At 38.0% G+C, this 20,565-nt stretch overlaps 1 protein-coding gene across 1 annotated transcript; it reads right to left on the minus strand.

Annotated features, from left to right (window-relative positions):
• Nucleotides 1–1,473: 1,473 nt before the first annotated feature.
• Nucleotides 1,474–20,563, minus strand: LOC307004912 (uncharacterized protein). Its single transcript, XM_079624509.1, has 3 exons — nucleotides 20,344–20,563; nucleotides 11,817–12,105; nucleotides 1,474–3,099 (listed from the first exon to the last, which is right to left on the minus strand). Exons 2-3 carry the CDS (start codon nucleotides 11,848–11,850, stop codon nucleotides 1,844–1,846), a joined length of 1,290 nt encoding a protein of 429 aa, XP_079480635.1. The 5' UTR covers nucleotides 11,851–12,105; nucleotides 20,344–20,563; the 3' UTR covers nucleotides 1,474–1,843.
• Between the last annotated feature and the right edge of the window lie 2 nt (nucleotides 20,564–20,565).

Below are 20,565 nucleotides of genomic sequence, written 5' to 3' on the forward strand. Positions count from 1 at the left end.
ATTTTGTTGACCTAAAAGTTACACATGTCAAAACGTTACACTGGGGATGCTTGGAACCTAGGGTGTACATACTCTGAAGTGGGTTACACATATCTTCCTTAAAAAGAAAAAGACAAATTGTGTATTGATAATTGGCGCCATCTGTTAACTAAACAAGGATTATACATTTTTGGCCCTAATTTTAGCTAGAAGATTGAAAACTGTTTTGGATTCCATTATTGATGAATCACAATCTGAATTCATATTTAAAAAAAAAATAATAAAAAAAATCGGCATATAACAAATAGTTTAAGTGTGGAAATTGCAGAAATTTGCAAGAGACAACTTCTCACGTTGAACACACAAGTGTGTGTGTCATTTGTTTAAAGAAGGAAAAAACACAGAAAACAAATGGCGCGGACAACTGTTCCGCGTCATCACGCATTCAGAACATTTAAAGGGAACGCGATCCTTGAACAGTCATGAAGAAACATGCTAGGAACAAAGTACTGCGTTTATAATCAACTGTGTATAGAACTACGCTTAACAACCGAGGTGAATTATGTATGTCAGATTCACTACACACGTCCCCCCAGAATTCATCATATCAGAAGAAGAACCAAACAGTCAACGGGGAGGTGGGCGTATCAACCGGATGAATGAAATACCAGAGGTCGAGGAGACCCCACTGCAGCCGGTGTCCCGTCCTGACACGGGTGTGGGGCATGGAAAAGGTGTTTGTTTATTATCAACATTTGGGCACCTCACTCTGGGGGATGCAAGCTAGTGGTGAGAGTTATCTTCTTTGGTTTCTGTGGGAAGATGCATATAAAACCTCTGGCAAAATTATGGAATCACCACATTTAGAGAATGCTCATCCATCTTTTTTACTTTATATCAAACAAACGAATCACAGATATGGCACAAAACATTTTTGTTCATTAGCTAAAGTGTAACTCTCACCAAAATGCAACCTAGCCGAAATGCAACCTAGGCTCTTTTTGTGAATGTACCCGAGTCAAACTTATGTTTAAAAGCATAATTGCTATCATATAAATGCCCCTAGCACTCCCACTCAAAAGGCCATTTGACTGAAGACGAAAATACGGCCAATCTTAAAAGTGCCGTTTCTGCCTGAATTATGCTTTTAAACATAAGTTTGACTCGGGTACATTCACAAAAAGAGCATAGGTTGCATTTTGGCGAGTTACGCTTTAACATTCTGGCTTCATGAAACATACCTCACAAAAATGCACTTTTTTTCTGATCAAGTACTGCTAGCCTAGCTTAGCACAAAGACTGGAAGTAAATGGCTCCAGCTAGCATACTCCTCCCAATAAGTGACAAAATAATGGCAACATTTTCCTATTTACATGGGAGCTGCATGCTAGCTGGAGCCATTTACTTCCCGTCTTTGTGCTAAGCTAGGCTAGCGGTGAGTGCGTCAGACAGAGGTACGGCACGCATGGAGATGAAAAGGGTATGTATGGACTTGTCTAACTCTGGGGTATACGGTGAATGCGCTAAAGTCCCAAAATGTTGCCCTGTTCTTTTAAGTATCTTCAGTTCATGATGCTCAATGAGGAGGATGAGGGGTTAGAGAAAGTGAGAATGGAAACCGATGTGGGCAATCAATAGTAAGGGGAGACTCTTCTGTCTCCACACAGTGGAGCAAGACTTCAGTGTTTCCTCACAGTGTGGTCGTAAATGTAACAAAATCAGAATCATTGTCTCGTTTTGGAGATTACCAAGTTATTTTTTGTTACTGACATTTAAATCAGGCTACTTGTCTGGTCGGCCAAGTAAAATTATTTCACTTGAACCTTCAAAAAAATCCACTTGTCCCAGACAAGCGATCATGGATTCAGCTGACTTTCAAAAGCGTCTGTCCACTGTGGATCTTCTCATGCATTTTCAGATTTGATGACTGACTGAATCTCTTGTCACAGTGTGAACACTCATAAGGTTTTTCTCCAGTGTGAATTCTCATGTGAATCTCAAGATATTGTTTGGATGAGAAACTTTTCCTGCATTGATCACATTTGAACAGCTTCTCTCCAGTATGAACTCTCATGTGAATTTCAAGACTTCCTTTGTGTGTGAAACTCTTCCCACATTGACCACATGTGTGTGGCTTCTCTCCAGTGTGGATCATCCTGTGTTCTTTAAGTGTTTTTAATTGCGTGAAACTCTTCCCACATTGATCACATGTGTGCGGCTTCTCTCCAGTATGAACTCTCATGTGATTTTCAATACTTACTTTGTGTGTGAAACTCTTCCCACATTGATCACATGTGTGTGGCTTCTCTCCAGTGTGGATCATCATGTGTTCTTTAAGTGTTTTTAATTGCGTGAAACTCTTCCCACATTGATCACATGTGTGCGGCTTCTCTCCAGTATGAACTCTCATGTGATTTTCAAGACTTAATTTATGTGTGAAACTCTTCCCACATTGACCACATGTGTGTGGCTTCTCTCCAGTGTGGATCATCATGTGTTCTTTAAGTGTTTTTAATCGCGTTAAACTCTTCCCACATTGATCACATGTGTGCGGCTTCTCTCCAGTATGAGCTCTCATGTGATTTTCAAGATTTACTTTTTGTGTGAAACTCTTCCCACATTGATCACATGTGTATGGCTTCTCTCCTGTATGAACTATCATGTGACGCTCAAGATTTTGTTTGCATGTGAAACTCTTCCCACATTGATCACATGTGTGTGGCTTCTCTCCAGTATGAACTATCATGTGACGCTCAAGATTTTGTTTGGTTCTGTAACTGTTTCCACACTGAGTGCAGGTGAAAGATTTCTTGGCTCTTCTTTTCTTTAAACATTTATTTTTAGTCTTTGAGCGACACAAAGGTTTTTCTCCAGGTTTGACATGATGTTCCTCCTTCACTTCTCTCAGTTCTTCCCTCTCCTCCTTCACTTCTCTCAGTTCTTCCCTCTCCTCCTTCACTTCTCTCAGTTCTTCACTCTCCTCCTTCACTTCTCTCAGTTCTTCACTCTCCTCCTTCACTTCTCTCAGTTCTTCACTCTCCTCCTTCACTTCTCTCAGTTCTTCACTCTCCTCCTTCACTTCTCTCAGTTCTTCACTCTCCTCCTTCACTTCCATCAGCTCTGAAATGAAAGAAAAAAAAAGTTTAATTGCATTTTCAGTACATTAAAATTCAAAGAGAGAAATATGATTATAAAGTGAAAGGACATAAAGTTTTTATAAATTAATTATGCATGTTCCTGAAAATCTCCATGAATGAGGAACATAGATCTTCCAGTAGGGCTGGACAATAATTCAGTATCAATATATCGGGATATAATTTTTTTCAATAACGGTGATATGATTTTTAAACACATTTCCGATATTTCGATATACATTACAGGCGTGGGCTATGTTTACGTTTTCATTTTTACTCCGTGATAATGTAAGCAGCACGGCCCAACGGTTCATATGTTCATTGTCTGTAAATTGACAGTTCGCAAAGACCCCCCCCTTTAGTTACTGTCGCTATGTCCAACATTACGCCGCTCTCACACCACACCATGTTCTCACGCAGTGAAAAATACATTGCGGGGCAGAGAGGACGCTGACAACGCGCCGACAGACAGGACAGATCAGGTTACTTTTGATATGAAACAAAGCCTCAACTTTCAAATTTGGCAATTTTGTCTAGAAATTTAAACAATAAATACCGTTTTGTGGCTCTTTAATGTGTCTGACAGATCGCTGTCGAGCCTCATCTCTTCCTTCTAGTTAATTTATAAGCATCAAATAAACATGAATGAATATAAGAAGAAATCTTGTTTTAACCGCGGAAAGACGTCAGTACACTCCGTTTTTCAAGTTCAAATCCTCCAACGTTAATCTACTAAATTAACTCCTGACTGCTTTGCCAGACAAAAATGGCGGATTCAGCGAATGGAGTTATTATGTGCGAACAGCTGGAAACTATATTTGTGCAGTGTGCGCATGTCAAAAAATCTATTCTGATTTTCAGCGTGTCATCAACACTCAAAATGTCCCTCAGCAACATACGCTTTTGTTGTTGCTTACTTTTTTGGTTTGTTTTCTGCAGCAACTGAGCAATTTTCATATTCTTTATCCTGGCTGAAGCACTTTTTTCAATCTATAAGAATAATATAATCAACCTATGTTAGCCTATAGCTTAAAGTTAAAGTATATCAATAAGTTGAGTTAACTTATGTTTATTTGACAATGATTTCACATTACTTGTATGAAGGCTAAATACAAATAAAATATTAACAATAATTTATTCGTACCATTTTTATTTCTAAAATATGATATAGTTTTATAGGAGGAGGTTTCAGAGACTTGGGAAATAAATTTTTCAGAAGTTTGAAGGTACAGACATTAGTTGTGGGCGTTCTTGCCAGTTTTTCCTTAGGCTCTTATATTGTTCATATCGATATCGGAATTATATCGTATCGACCGAAATTAAGAAATATATCGTGATATAAATTTTGGCCATATCGTCCAGCCCTATCTTCCAGTTATTACTTTTAAAACAGTATATGTACAAATCCCATGTTTCTGAAGAACTATTCAAATATTTGATCAATGACAGAATTATCTAATGTAATAAACACATTAAACATACAGTGCCATAACGTTTTCAATTCAAGAGCTATTTTTCTATTTCATCTTAACTGTTGTTTTATCATAACAGCTTACACCACAAACAGCAGGAGATTTAATAGGCTATAAATAATCTACTTTGAAATGAACAATGTTTTGTACTGTATATGTAAAAAAAAAAAAAAAGGTTTTAAAAATTGAATGAAAAAAGTTGTTAAAAATTGTGTTCATTGTTATGAAAAATGCACATAAATACAATTTTATATTTTTAGATGAAATATGGGTAACACCTCCAGTATGGTGAACACATTCACTATTAACTACAACTTTTGCCTCATTAAACTCCTAATTTACTGCGTATTAATAGTAAGGTAGGTGGATTTTTTTAGCGTTTAAGTTATGGCATGGGATTAAGGGATGTAGAATATGGCATTAATATGCATTTTCCAAAAAACGAATTACTCTACTACCATGAATCTAAACAAGCAGTGCTCCAATGTTTAGGTTGATATCTCAAAAATGAGCTTCCACTAGATGAAATGTGTCTCATTCATTTCCAATGCACTTATTTTTTTCAGAACCATTTAATCTTTTTTAATCATGTCCATAATTTGTGTGTGTTCACAAAGCAAATGGCCAAACCTTTACCAATTGAAGGATTGTTTGTTTCTAATTAACTTTAGTCAGATGTATTTGTAACCTTTATCAACTGGGTTAAGATTCTTTGAAGGCCGACATGCTAACATCGCTGCTGAAGAACTGCGCTACACTAGTACCTTCAATAAACTCTTCTCCCCACGAGAACTCTGGTCAACAGGGTTTTTCCTGCTTTTAAATGTAAAAAAAATTTGTCCCGCCAAAGTCTTATTTGATTGGTGAGTAATGTAGGCTAGATGAACTGCTACGCTTGTGACAGGGCGCATGTTTAACTAGTAAAAGTCGCTAGATTTATTGCTATTGACAAAAAAAGTCGCCAGGAGGATGATTTGTTTGTGTTATAATAGTCCAACCACTTGCATTTCAACATGGGGGGAATTTTCCTGTAGCCTACTCGCCCCAGGAGTGTCCGCGCCCCACCGGTTGAGAACCACTGCATTAATGTTAACAAATCAAACCATATTGTAAAGTGTTTCAAACAAATAATTTACTCAGAACACCTCTTAAAATAAGAAACCATACCTGCTTTTTTAGTAAGAGTAGCCTACATGCTTAGCAAGTTTTAGCCTTAATAAACTACAGTGTTTACAATTGAATTTTATTTGAGACTATTAGTTAAAATAAACTTTTTAATGCTACTTTTTTTTCTACTTTTTAATATTGATATGATTATATACCAAAATAATTATCAGAACTAGTAAAGAAGGATTTTATCTTACAAAGCTATGAAATCCAGAGGTAAAAATCACAGGGTTTTTTTTAAAAGAGGGCAAGAAAGGATTACTGTGTCTGTGTCGACTACCACTGAAGACCATTTTTGACCCAAGAAAAACCCTGGTCAAGCTTACATCGGCGAACCCCCAAATAACCGCTTGACCACATATAAAGAAATCGAACACAAGTTTGGTGTCTAGTGATGGGGAGTTGCACTCCTCCTCACTGGAATGTGTTTGAAATCTGAGGGGAGACTCTTCAGGGCTCCAGACTAACTTTTCCACTGGTTGCACTGGTGCTACCAACTTTCTAACTTTCTGGTCGCACCAGCACATTATTTGGTTGCACCTAGGGATGCAAACGATTAATCGATTATCGATTAATTGTCGATAATACATTAATCGATCAAACTTATCGATCATCGATTAAGCAGGTTCATGCGCGTGCGTGCTGCTCAACCGCGAAACACAAGCGAGCGCGCCGGAGTTATGTTTGGGACTGTTTTACACCTTCATCATGACTATAAGTTTGCGTGTGCATTCGCAGCCTTTTGTTTTGTGCAAATGTAAGTTGTAATAGTTTATTATGTGTACGTTTATTATGTGTATTATGTGTATCTATATCTGATTTATCTCATAGCCTATATTGGATGCATTTGGTTAAGAATTGTTGAAGCGTGATCTTTAGCGCGCACAGCTCAAACGGCAATGCACGACTAATAATGACTATTGGGACTGTCATATTACATAACATTATAAAGAGAACAATAGTGTAACGTAATAAAACATTGTGAAGTATTTGGGTTTAGTTGCCGTGTCGCGTTGTTCCAGGAAGAGCGCGTCCACAACATGAGTCATTCTGAATGGCACGTAACTCAAATTCACTTGTGCATTCACGTCATTTTGTGCAGATATACTAATTTGTAATATTATGTTTATTTTGTATATATCTGACTAATCTCATATAGATTGCGCTTCTTTGAGATAAATAACGCGCTAGCAAAGTGCTCAACGGTTATTCATTCAGCGCGCGCCGCTCAAGCAGCATTAATGCACGACTAATAATAACGATGAATAATTTGGGACTGTCATATTACATAACATCAGAACACAATTTTATTAAATCGTTGTGAATTCATTGGGTTTAGTTGCCGTTTTCAGTGCGTTTCAGTGCACGTCTAACGTAACACACTGCAAGCACGCATCTGAGGCGGCGTTGACACGTTGTATTATTAGTCGTTATATTTGATTATTAAATAATTAATTTAATTTAATTATCATTCACATCGAAACATTTTACAATCCTACTAGCCCTTCATTTGGATTACAAAACATTCTCATTCATTTGGTATATTTGAGTAACATAGCGTTTTTGAGCAAACCCTGTCATGCTGGCCATATGCACTGCAGCAGACGCATAATTGATCATTAATTTAAATTACGATCGATCATGGGAATTTGTGAAAATTGACATCCCTTCAGTTCTATATTTGAAGTTTCCAGGTCTAGTAATCTTACTGTTACCTTTCTCAGACCAAGCATCAATAAGTGCTGCTGCTAATGTTTCAAGTTTTTCAAGTTTACCAGATGGATTATTATGTAGACTTAATATAGTTTAGGCTAAGCCTACCCATATAGATTTTTATTTAACATTTATTTTATGTTGCTTAATGTTTGCAACAGGTGAGCCAGTGCACAATTATTTTTTATGTATTTTAATTTTCTGTGCATAATTTATTTTGTTAAACTACATAAATGCCATTCTGTACCGTATCCCAACTGTTACAATAAAACATCATTTGAGCAATATAACATGCATTTTTGTTCAGTATATAAGCAATATTTTGCTTTTTATGTTAAAGACACTATTGATACCGTGAGAAATGTACATTCTCAGGAAAATAGCCGCTTATCAGTTAATCGTTAATCGATCGATAAGGTCAATCAATTAATGATTAATGAATTAATTGATAATTTGCATCCCTAGTTGCACCTTTTTTTTTTCTACAACAGATTAATCAGTGCATGCTGATGAATAGTTGTCTCAATCTATTCAATTTAATATGACTTATAGTCCATTAGGAATTCAGGAAATTTAGGAATTATGCACAGTTACTTCCTGGTTTTCAATAAGCCAGCTCGAGCATTTCTGGGGAACATTCTGTTTACTGTACATCCACACAAAACCATCAATTATGGTTGCCTTTTTAATGTTGTTATATTTTAATGCCGTTATCACACTTACCTAATTTGCCAATAAAGCAGTTTTATTGATTGCAATAAAGACTTGAAGCTAATGTGAACGTTGGAATAAGAACGAGCCTGTAATTGGACACGCTGTACGCAAAAAAATTTCAGCACTTCAAATGTTATTTTTAACGTGATGAACAAAAACTATAATTGTATACCAATAAATATTATAAAATCACTAGGTTTAAAAATAAACTGTCAAAGTGAAGTATCAGGTATTCACAAAAGTCTCATGAAAAACAATAACGGTCAGTCAGTGCAGCTGCCAGCACAAGCTCACTGATCTCAGCACACTTGAGAAAACTCTAGTTTTGCTCAATAAATTTAACTAAAGTACTCACTGATCTTTTTAGTTTTCAAACGAAAGTGTGAATGATGATTTAATTTATCTGAGGAACACGTCTTTTTTATGTCGTCTTACATTTGAATAACTATGATAACTATTATAACTTACATTATAATAATTATAATTATGTTTACATCACTGTCAGCCATTCTGGGATTCTGGAAAGCTTATTTACTTAATACTGTTCATTAGGGCTGGGTAAAAAATATTGCTTATCGCAAGAATCCCAAGAATCGATAAGTCTATCCTGTTTTTAGTTGATGAATGACCGGAACATTGTAGCGCACATCCCATCCAATAAATCGCAATAATCTTTATGCAGCCAATCTGGAAAGTTTATTTACTTAATAATGTTTATTAGGGCTGGGTAAAAAAATATGGATTTCTCGATTTTAATCGATTCTCATTTTTACGAACCGATATCGATTCTTAAATCCCAAGAATTGATTAGTCTATCCAATAAATCGCAAACATCTTTGTGCTTTTGATATGAAACAAAAAGTCTACAGTTTGAAATTACGTCCATTTTATTACAAAATAAAAAAATATATAAACCGTTTTGGCGCTGTTTAATGTGGCGTGACAGAAACACACGTGAACTGATCATCTCCTCTTTAATATCAGTTACACCTCAAAATAAACATGAATGGACGTCTGACGGTATGTTAAAAGATACAGTAAAACTCATCTAAACATGTAACATGTTTCATGTAATCGCTTAATTAGGGTGTATTCACACCAGGAAAGTCTGATAGTTCACTTGCTTTGGTCCGGACCAAATAATTTTTTTCGTTTTTTAGTTTGGTACGGTTCGCTTTCACACTGCTCTTTTTGCAAGTGAACCAAAATGTGTAAACAAAACCACACGTGTGCTAAGGTCGTCCATTCATTGGACAAGGATTCTCAAGTAGAGAAATCAGGAAGTGCAAAAAAAAAGAGGCTCGGAGATATAAATAAAATAGATAAAAATTATAAATAAAATAAATAAAATAAAACATAAATTTGGAGATATTTCGTACTGCAATATTTGTTCTTTTACTGTTTTTGTGTTATTCTCTACAAACGCAATATGAAGAAACTAATGAGTATCATACGACACAATGTCATCTATACGATGTTATAATTCGGATTTTGAGAAGACGACGATGTGCTGCAAGAGGTTCCGGCGGAGAGAACATCATGCTCTCATGTGCGCACCATGGGATGCTGACAGTGGGTATAAAGTATAAAGTTTAGATTCATAGAGAGGGGCTATGTTCACACATTCAAATAATGAGATTCTTATTGTATATACTGCTAACAAGTGCTGTCAACGTTAACGCTTGCGATTAAGTTTGACCAGTTTAACGTAAATTAACGCAGCACCCCCCCACACCCACCATCCCTGTATTGTAACTATCGTTACATTATGAACTCGCTCGTATTCATGCAAATGCTTTTTATTAATAAACAAGTGTTTTCTCTAAAAGTGTCGACTCGGCTGCAAAGATGAAGTTAACGATCGCCATCTCCGTGTGAACGCGCTTATAGAGAGAAATGCACATAAGCCTAATAATGGATTACATAATCAGAGAGTAGCCTTTTTCTTTTTTCGTTTTGAATTATTTCGTTTAAAGACATTTCAAGCTTTGTGTATTTGATGTATTTGTCATGTCTGTGTGAGGCATACACTGAGTTTCGTTAAGTTAGGATGTGCTCTAGTTCACGTGCAATGCAAGTGAGCGCGCGGGCGCCTCCGTTATATTTGTTTCGTCGGCCTATTCATTAAATACAGGCAATTGGTTGATGAAAAATTTATTAAAATTAAGATAAAATTTATACAAAACGAAATTCACTTTAAAGAAAGGCTTTCTATTACAACTTCAACTTCAACGGTCAAAATCATGTCTGACCCGCTGTGCATCCTATCTCGGTCGTGCTGTTCACTTTTCATAAATCAACATAAATGGGGAAAAAAATAACATTATAATATTTTAACAAATATGAAACGCGCTTTTTTAAATGGCTACAACAGTATAGTAGGCCTACATATCCTACTCTCTATTTGTACAAATTTCTGCACATTAATTTAATTCTGAATTTTGCACACACAGTTGAAAGGCATTTGTTCAAATCAAGTTCACGGATAATTGTGCGTGCATTTATTAGCCTAATCATTATGATACTAAAATCCTAACAAATAGGCTATGCTATGTACAAAAAATCAGATGAGTTCTCTCGAAAAATCTCTTGTTCACGTTCATTGTATGAAAAGTGATTCGTTAAATTCAGCGTTCGGCGAAAATATGAACGCGTTCATGCACAACACTGCCAATGATGCACACACGACGCGCAACAGTATCGTGTGGCCAGACAGCGCGCCGGAATGGAATTCTCTTTCGCACTTGAACGAACAATATTGGGTCGATATTGATATTGGGCCGATACTGGGTCGGTTCATGTTCACATCGTAAACGAACCGTACCAGAGTTCGTTTGGAACCGTACCGAGACCACCTCTTCAGCTGGGTCTCGGTTCGATTGTTTGGTCCGCACCAGAGTTCGATTGCTGTATTCACACCTGCCCAAAAGGTCCGCACCAAGGGGGGAAACGAACTAGAGTTCGATTCAATCGAACCAAACAAGGCAGGTGTGAATACACCCTTAGTGTTTCAACCACGGAAAGAAGACTTGTAAACAATGTCATGTAACATCACATCTACCTCAGAAAAAACATATTCCATCCCCCATCACACTCTAGGTGGATTGAAGACCATTTGCATTTCATCAAACTTAAAAAAATAAAAAAAAATAAAGACTTTCTCTTCACCGTACACAAATCAGTAAATTTTAACCTTCAATATTATAGTAATGTAGTACAAACTGACTCCCATGTATAGTTTACAGCATTATTTGAGAGATTTTCTTTCCTTGAGAACATTTGCCATGTACTTTATCTGATATATACAGTATATCCAAAACAATCCATATAGAATCACAAGCTTGTGAATAGAAATCTAATCAAAAATTGAGAAATGTCAAAATGTTTGGTAACATGGTTGCAAAAACAATGTGAGCCAGTTATAAATGTAAAATAAAACAGCTAAAATATTTAGTTGGACCTGATGTTGACAATCAATATAACAGTTTCTCAAACCTCACTTTACTGACCAAACAAACAAGAACACTTTGTACCATTTCCCATAGTTTAACTGGTTGTCTAAATGTGAAAAAGTGCTTGAATCTTTCTAACATGAATGTTCTCCAGCATCATGAATGAATGAATAATAAACACCAACCTCTTTGTTCTTCAGGATCTTCAGTGTGTTTCATTCTGCAGGGTTCTGGATCACTCGTGTTCTCACTGTCCTCTTTAATAAACTCAGTCTCTGCAGATTTCAGCTCTTCCTGATGCTTTCCTGCTCGTCTTCACTTGTAGACTGATGGGGATATTCCAGCATTTATTGGAAAATTACAGTGGGAGGAGCTTCACTGATGATGTGACTAATGTGGGAGGAGCTTCACTGATGACGTGATTGCTGTGGGAGGAGCTTCACTGATGATGTGATTGTTGTGGGAGGAGCTGATCTGCAAAAATCAAAGTTATCAGTTACTGAGTTTGTTTTAATACTAGGCTAAATGACACATCTAAGCATTTATGTCTTTATCTCTATATAGAAACCAACAATTAGTCTATTGACACCAATGAAATGAGCTTTAAGTCAATTTACAGGAGATCTGAAGACATCAGCATAATAAATGAGGTGAAAACAGGAACTATTGTCATGAAATAAAGAGTGTTTTCAGCAGATCTGTTATTGATGAGCCTCAGACTATCAACACTCATTCAACAAGCCATTCAGGATCATCAGCAGATCATCTCACTTTAGTCTGAGTGTTTGCTGTTAGAAACACATTATTTGACTCAGGATACATGATAAAAGCCTATAAAACTGCTATATTAAAAGATGATACTGTTATTTCTCTCAATATGACATGGATAAAACATCAATAATACAAAGACCAGCACTAATGGTGCTCATCTTCAACCACAACAGCTACATAACTATGAACTGAAACATGGTTTGATTTTATGATAAATACATTGTAATTAGATCTCTAACAGTTTTTATGTGCAGAAACTGACAATCATCATGATTTATCAAGGGACGACAATACTTTTTGTACGTAAAAAAAATAAGCAGCGCTTCTGTGTTGTGCGTCACACGCATCACACATGACCAGCGTCGGCCAATAGTGAGCCTACGTACTGACGTACAACACAGAAGTGCTGCGCTGTTACACTACGTGAACTCACTCAGAGGCCCACACAGAGGAACATCGTCTCGGCTGTTACACTCAAGGGGGTAATAATCCATCCGCCGGAAACCGAAGCTTCCCCGGCGCCGCCATTGGCTATCAAGCCATCACCTGCTGTTAGCATTCCAGTGACTCCCATTCATTTTGGCGTCACTTTGACAGCGAATAACTTTACATCTGAGGCGTTTAAAGACTCCATTTGTCCATTATTTATTTCTAAAGAAACACAACAATGTATAAAAGGCTCCATTACCTTGTATCTTACGTTATGGCCCCGTAGAAGCAGTTTTTGTAAAAATAGGCTAACAATTGCGTCATAACCACTCGACTCACTGTCGCACAGTCGAGAAATTACCATATAGACCGGCGGAGAAGCTCGCAGGCAATCGGAGGGACGGGGGGATTTTCCCTTAAAGGGGTCATGACATGGGCTTTTTTATTTTATTATTATGTTCCCTTAGGTGCAATTATAGTATTACTATAGTTTTTTTTACAAAAAACTTTTAAAATGTAGTGATTTATGACCTTTTCCCACCCTGTTTCTCATCCTCTGATTCAAACAGTCTGTTTTGGGGGTGTTTCCCCTTTAAGAGTTCAGTGCTAACCCCCACTGTTGTGATTGGCTAACGTCAGTGCCTATGCATCAATTATTAACGCCCCCAGCCAGAACCTGTGCGAATTCAGCGTATTTAAAAAGTAGTTTAAAGTTTTAAATACATTACTTACAGTTTGCGTCGTCGTTGTTGAGCCCAGAATAGTCGGCACGGACTTATCTTTGAGCAAGATGTTGTTTGTCCACAGCCAGTAACAGCACATCTGCGTGGCATCGTAATATCCATGTACACGGACCCACTCGCTGTCCGTCCGTCGACTGAACACTTGTGAGGCGCGCGGCGCGTGGGCGCGGGCGCGTCAATGATAAGAAATGAGTTTGGAACGCTTAAAGCGTAGTTGTCTTGTGCCGGAGGCGGTCGTATGCAAATGCTGGTACGTCACTTCGTACCGTGACGTCACTTCTTACCATGAATCCAGAACGAGCTGTATTTAGAGCTTGATTAAATAAATGATTCGTTTATAATGGGGAGGACGTCTTAAGCTATGAAACTTGCAGGACGTTTTAATGGTACAAAGACCTCTTATATACCAAAAGATAAAGGCAAATTTGGTTTCTCATGTCATGACCCCTTTAAGTTCGCTGCAGAAAAATACCCTTAAGTGTTAGGCTATTTAACGTTTTTTTAAGTGAAACGTCATAAACACTTAGAATTTCCCTTAAATGCTGTTTTTTCACTTAAGTAATCCCTTAAAAAGCGTTAAGTGTTGCATAAAACCCCTTAACGGTCATTTCCCTAAGTATTAGGGGTGTGCCAAAAAATCGATTCACAGAAGAATCTAGATTCTCATTTGCAACGATTCAGAATCGATCTGAAATGTCCAAGAATCGATTTAATAAATAAATAAAATCAGCTGGCTGTTCGCCTCCATTTTTGTAACTAGCCTATACGGGACGTCACCACGCAGCCGGTTTTTGTACGTGAGCGGCAAATCACTAAAGCAAAGAGGAAGCAAATATGGATGAGAGGGAGATCTTTCGTTCCTACCTAGGGTTGCCACCCGTCCCTTAAAATACGGAATCATCCCGTATTTACAAGTAAGATGATGTGTCCCGTATCAAATCAATAAGGGACGCGATTTGTCCCGTATTTTACATTAGGCCCACATATAGTTGAATAAAAACATAAGGATTTTGCAGTATGGATAATACTAATAGCAAATATAAAGAAATCAATTTCGTAGTAGAGAAGCTCATTGCGTGATTGCATTTTAGCGTCTTTGTTTCTATAGCGACTGAGTCTCGTGAACATGCGCTGTAAACCTGCACGTTTTTAACCCCTCGTGCGCTGTTCGGGTCTCTGACCCCAAATGACGTTTGCTGAAATAAATAAAACATTATCTTTGTCCAAATGGCGTGAGACTTTGCACGGTTGACAACACTTTCTAGATCTACAAAAGAAATGTAAATAAATTTGAGTAATATCTGTTTTTTATGTTAGTGTGGGGGGGGGGGGGGGGGGGGACGTCACACTTGTGTTGTTTCAACAAAATGTCATTTTGAAACAACATTATAGTTTTTATGGGGGGGAATTTATAGTTTTAGCAGGATTTATTATATATATTTTTAATTTAGGCTATACAAATAAATACATATTTTTATACAAAAACAGTTTAAAAAAAATTCACTTTATAAAAGACCCACATTTCTAACGTTCATGGATATAGATAATTTGACATGGTTTAGTGTAAGATTTTTGCCCATCTTTTGGAAAATGCCATTTTAAAAGTAAAGAAATGATCACTTTAGTAGATGGCTGCAGAGCTACACCATTTGCTATTTGACTAAAATATATATTTTCACTAGTTTTTAGTTGGATTCATATCTGCATATTATGAAATCACAATTATAACAATAAAAATGACTTTGTCAAAGTTGAGCATTTTTTGTACTGACAAAAATCTGTTTTTCAATAATGTTACATTATGATTAGAATCAAATTACATCAAGGTCGGACCCTGTTTAGAAGATTGACAAAATTCATCCTCAAAATCAGAAACAACGCAAAACACACATAAACAGTAAGTGGCAAACTACAGATGATATGAAAAAACAGATGTTTGAAATTGGAAAAAGTCGAAAAGCTCTATGGGCGGGGCGGGGTGGTGGGGGTAGGGGTGTGTGAATGGGTGTCCCTTATTTTGCCACACTGAAGGTGGCAACCCTATTCCTACCAAAACATTAGTTCCGAGAAAAAAATAATGAATTGCACAGTTTAACCATCATAGAGTGAAAGTGTATCATTTGCATGTGTTTAACAATGTCAGTTTAACAGGGCGCGCTTGACAGGGCATATATAAGAACAAGCAGAGAGAGAGAGAGCGCGCGGGCGCACTCACCCGAGCACTGTCTGCTCTCTCTCTCCCTCACGCATATTAATCAAAATCAATTAATACGATGGTGTCGGAAAAAAAAAACTCTCCAGTGATGAAATGTTTTCTGTGTTGACAAATCTTGTGCGATATCCTAAACTGCCGAATGCATTGCTTGTTTTTTCTGTTTACATTTCATTGTGAATGCTGCTACGTCAGAGCGGCCAAAGCGTTAACAAGATTCCCCGTACTTTTTGACAAGCGTCCTTGACAGGGCGGCTATAGCTTTTTTGCAGCTCGAATCGGCGGCGTTGTGAACGTACAATCAGCCGCCAGCTGCAGACCAACGCACACTGCAGTGCTTCACGAAACTCCCTGCCAACTCCGAGAGGGCAAAAAAAACAAAAAAACTCGGTCTATCGCCTGCTTCATCGCCAGGTAGCTTAGGGGTAGGACTATTATTCATTTTGAAAGAAGCACTTTATTTTCATAACTTGTTATTCTTTTAGTTACTGAGTCTGACTGAGAAATATAGATGTTTTGTGTCTTCACCGGTTGTGTTCTACATGATATTTGTAGTAAACTGCAACTTTCCTGGGAAATGCATCTATTTTCAACTATTTTGTATTATGAAGAAGCACTTTATTTTTGTTCCAACTTATTTTATAGCTAGCTACTAATGAGTAGCAATTGAGAACCAGACAATGTTTTTGATAAAAGGCACTTCCCAGAGAATTGAACTTAATAAATGTGAAAAAGACACTTTAATGTCTCCGTTTGTCATTCTGTATAGCAAAGCAGATGAGAGTAGATCATGATCAGAAACCCGATTAGAAATCATTATGGTTAAAATCGAATCGTTTTGAATCGAAAATCTTTTTGAATCGAAAATCAATTTTGAGTCGAATCGTGGCCTCAAGAATCGGAATCGAATTGAATCGTGAGATGGTAAAAGATTCCCACCCCTACTAAGTATAACTTAAGGTTTGCAAAATCGTAACCTTAAGAGTAATTTTTTGCGAATACAGAGATGGTTTTATATTTTTTAAGGACTTCCTGAACCGTCCTCTTCACATCAAGATTCCTTGCATACATTTTTTCCGTTATTTCTTCCCACTGTTTCTGTTTTTTCGCCGCAGTTACATTGGGATTTAGTTTGCTTTTCAAAAGTGTTTTTCTTTTACCATATTCGTCAAGAAGAATACATTTCTCCTCCTCTGTCCAATTCACCTTTGGCTAAGCCACGCCCTAGAATGTAGATTGACCAATCACAGCGCAGCCAAGAACGAGCTCCCACAGAGGGTCCGACACTTTTTCACAGCGCTCCATTTACTTTAACACAGGCGTCTCATATTTTTGGTCTCGGCAGGCTATTACGTCGTCGTTTTATCAAACATATGGTTAAACGTTGTGCCTGGGGCATTTGTAACACAGATATAGAGGTCGACCGATAGTGGATTTTACCGATAACGATAGCTAGGTTGAAAACCGATGAATCGGTCGACCTCTACACAGATACACGTTTCCCAGAGAGGTTGGAGGGGGGTGTCCGTTTTTTCCCCTTCCCAAAACCGAAGTAAAATACTGACAAGTGTCGTTTTTGGATTAAACTGTGTGGACGTCCTCACAGTCAGCGAAACCCCTCAAGGATCAACAAGCTCACTTTTGTGCTCTAAGATACATTTAGCTTTTAACCTTACTGTGAAGTTATACTAGTTACACAGTTTTATGCTGTTTAGGTCATGATTTCGGTTCTCTGCCCTAATTGTTGATACGCTAGCACACGCTGCTAATAAATACAACTTTATACTCGCGTAGTCCGTTTGCTTTGTAAATAATAACGATTATAGAAGTGAAGAGACCTACCCAGCTTTGCATGAACAGTGTTTCTCCTGATATTGTTAGTCCCAGCCTCCGTCTCGATTAGGATATGCGCTGGGTCATGTTTTGCCTACTTCTATCGGACACTTTATTTGCTGCTTTATAAAAGTTTGATAAAATTTCAGCAGGAAGAGCCGTCACAGCATAAGCCATGTTGATACCAAACCAGAGCCCAGATGAAGTTGTCGGAGGTAGCAACAGTAACTAAGGGGGGGGCGGGGCTTAGCCAAAGGTGAATTAGGCTTTCTTTGTTTGTTTTCTTTATCCATTCCGATAGCCTGTATACTTTATTTGATGAAACCGCTAGTGTTAGTGTTTTGCGCATCTATGGCAACAACAGACTTTTATAACGTGAATCCAGGATCGCTGTCCTGAAACACTTAAATGTTTCCCTTACCTAAGAGAATCGTTTAAGAGATTATATGCAACACCTTATTCTCTTAGGTAAGGGAAAATTGCCCCTTAAGTGTCATATTAAGGGAAAAACTTAAGGTGCTTTATGCAACCGGGCACGGGTCCTCTCTACCTACCTACTGCTTTCGCCCGAGTTTTACCATGCTGCAGTGCGGTGTCCCGTGTTGTTTAAATAGATCGGATTTTAAAAAAGCAAGTGACATTCAACTGTCATTTTACCGTAGTCACTTCGAGCTACATCGAATGACGACAAAATGCTTTCCATGTGACGAGAAAGAGAAGAGGAAATGGCTGCAGTTGAAAAGGTAAGTTAAAAATCTTAAACGAATGAAGAAACTTTGACTGGGAATGGTGCCTCACTAAAGAAAGACGTGATCGTAAATAAATTAACAGGTTCCGCTATTGTTATTGGATCTGGACCATAGACAGTATATAAACTGGACACAGCGACCCCATAGGTTTCAACGGAGAGAAATGAAGTCAATTAGAAGCACTCACTTCCTGATCGCAAGGCGAACTGCGCAGACTCAAACTGAGCTTGACGACGTAGATGTGACGTGAGCAACCTGTAGGTCTTCTAGTAGCTGTGCCGAGAGAAATCTGAATCATTCCCTTCCGAATCTCGCAGAGACGGAGAGCGTGGGTATTAGCTGTACATGAGCTAGCAACAGGAGCAACTTTATCACTCTCTATGGGCTTCTCCCTTGACTTTATGCCTCCACGTCCTCCCGATTGCTTGCGAGCTTCTCTGCCTGTCCATACGGTAATTTTTCGACTTGTGCGACAGAGTCGCGCGGGTATGACGCAATCGTTAGCCTATTTTTACAAAAACTGCTTCTACGGGGCCATAACGTAAGATACAAGGTAATGGAGCCTTTTATACATTTTCGTGTTTCTTTAGAAATAAACAATGGACAAACGGTGTCTTTAAACACCTCAGATGTAAAGTTATTCGCTGTCAAAGTGACGCCAAAATGAATGGGAGTCAATGGAATGCTAACAGCAGGTGGGGGTCCGCTAGCCAATGGCGGCGCCCAGGTCGGCTTCAATATTTTTCGGAACACTGCCCCCCTGATCTGGACGTGCGGTGGGCTTGGACCCGGAAGAGGCTAAACGTCATGCGTGACGTCAGACTTAACGACCGGATAGAGAGTGATAAAGTTGCTCTGCGAGATTCGGAAGAGAATGATTCAGATTTATCTCGGCACAGCTAGAAGACTGACAGCTGTCAGACAGGTTGCTCACGTCACATCTACGTCGTCAAGCTCAGTTTGAGCCTGCGCAGTACGCCTGGCGACTTCACTTTTCTCCGTTGAAATCTATGGGGTCGCTGTGTCCCGTTTATATACTGTCTATGGTTACACTAACGTTACGTGAACTCACTCAGAGGCTCACACTGAAGAAAATCAATAGTTGAAACTTATGGTTGAGTCACTGTAGTCACTTGGACTATTTTAAACTTTGTCTTTACTAACTTTCTGGGCCGGCAAGTTTCAATTAGGCTAACCTACAGATTTAATCAAAAATATCTTAATGTGTGTCCCGAAGATGAACGAAAGTCTTACGGGGCTGGAACAACACAATTACTGACAGCATTTACATTTGTGGGTGAAATAACCTTTTAATTGTTCAGTTGAGGTTTATTTGTGTACTCTATAGTATATATTTCACTACATTGAAGCTGCACTTGGTGTTTTTAAAGGACTACTTAGATTGAGTATAAGTTACTGTTGCACTTTTTCAGCTAAATAATATATTAGTGTCAAATGTATGTCAGATAATACAAATACTCTAGTTCACTGTATGTATTTGTTCATGTTTTATCAAGGGATAAGTCTGAAACACGGCATAAAATACTTGTATCGTGGCTACAGGTAACGTTACATTAAACATGGTTCTGTGTAACATTTTCTTTACTGTGGTAAAACCATGGTGGTTAGTCTCGCAATGTGCTCATAGTTCTGACGACAGATATTTGGCGACATTCGTTTTGTTGTGTGTGTGTGTGTGTGTGTGTGTGTGTGTGTGTGTGTGTGTGTGTGTGTGTGTGTGTGTGTGTGTGTGTGTGTGAGAGAGAGAGTGTGAGTGTGTGTGTGTGCTGATCAATAAATCCCTTCGAGGATTGTAATATTGAGTTTAAACGATTGTATGAACTCAATTGTATTTGCGTGTACTCGACTGTATTTGCGTGTTGTAACATAAACAGTAGCATTAGCATAAACAGTAACATTTACAAATAACAGCGTGTAAAAAGAATGAGACGTATATATACAAAAAAAAACATACCTTTCTGAAACGTCCTGTAACAGCCGTTCGTGCACAAATTCTGCTCGATTCCTCTCCACTAATATTCTCTGAGTCTGATTCGGGCTGAATTTGATAATGCAATATTGACGCCTGTGTTTACAATACACCGGAGCACATGCAACTACTGTTATGGCAACGGGCAAGACGTTTCCGGACAGCGCGAACTAGGCGCTTAGCGAATCATAACACACTGCGCCAAGC

This window comes from Phoxinus phoxinus (genome assembly GCF_949152265.1).
Source record: "Phoxinus phoxinus genome assembly, chromosome: 1".
In the NCBI taxonomy this organism is placed as follows: domain Eukaryota; kingdom Metazoa; phylum Chordata; class Actinopteri; order Cypriniformes; family Leuciscidae; genus Phoxinus; species Phoxinus phoxinus.

Coding starts and splice junctions, on each gene's coding strand:
- LOC307004912 (XM_079624509.1), bottom strand. CDS start 11,850: ATGAAACACACTGAAGATCCTGAAGAACAAAGAG. Junction 3,100..11,816: donor AGATCCTGAAGAACAAAGAG/GTTGGTGTTTAT, acceptor CTTTCATTTCAG/AGCTGATGGAAGTGAAGGAG.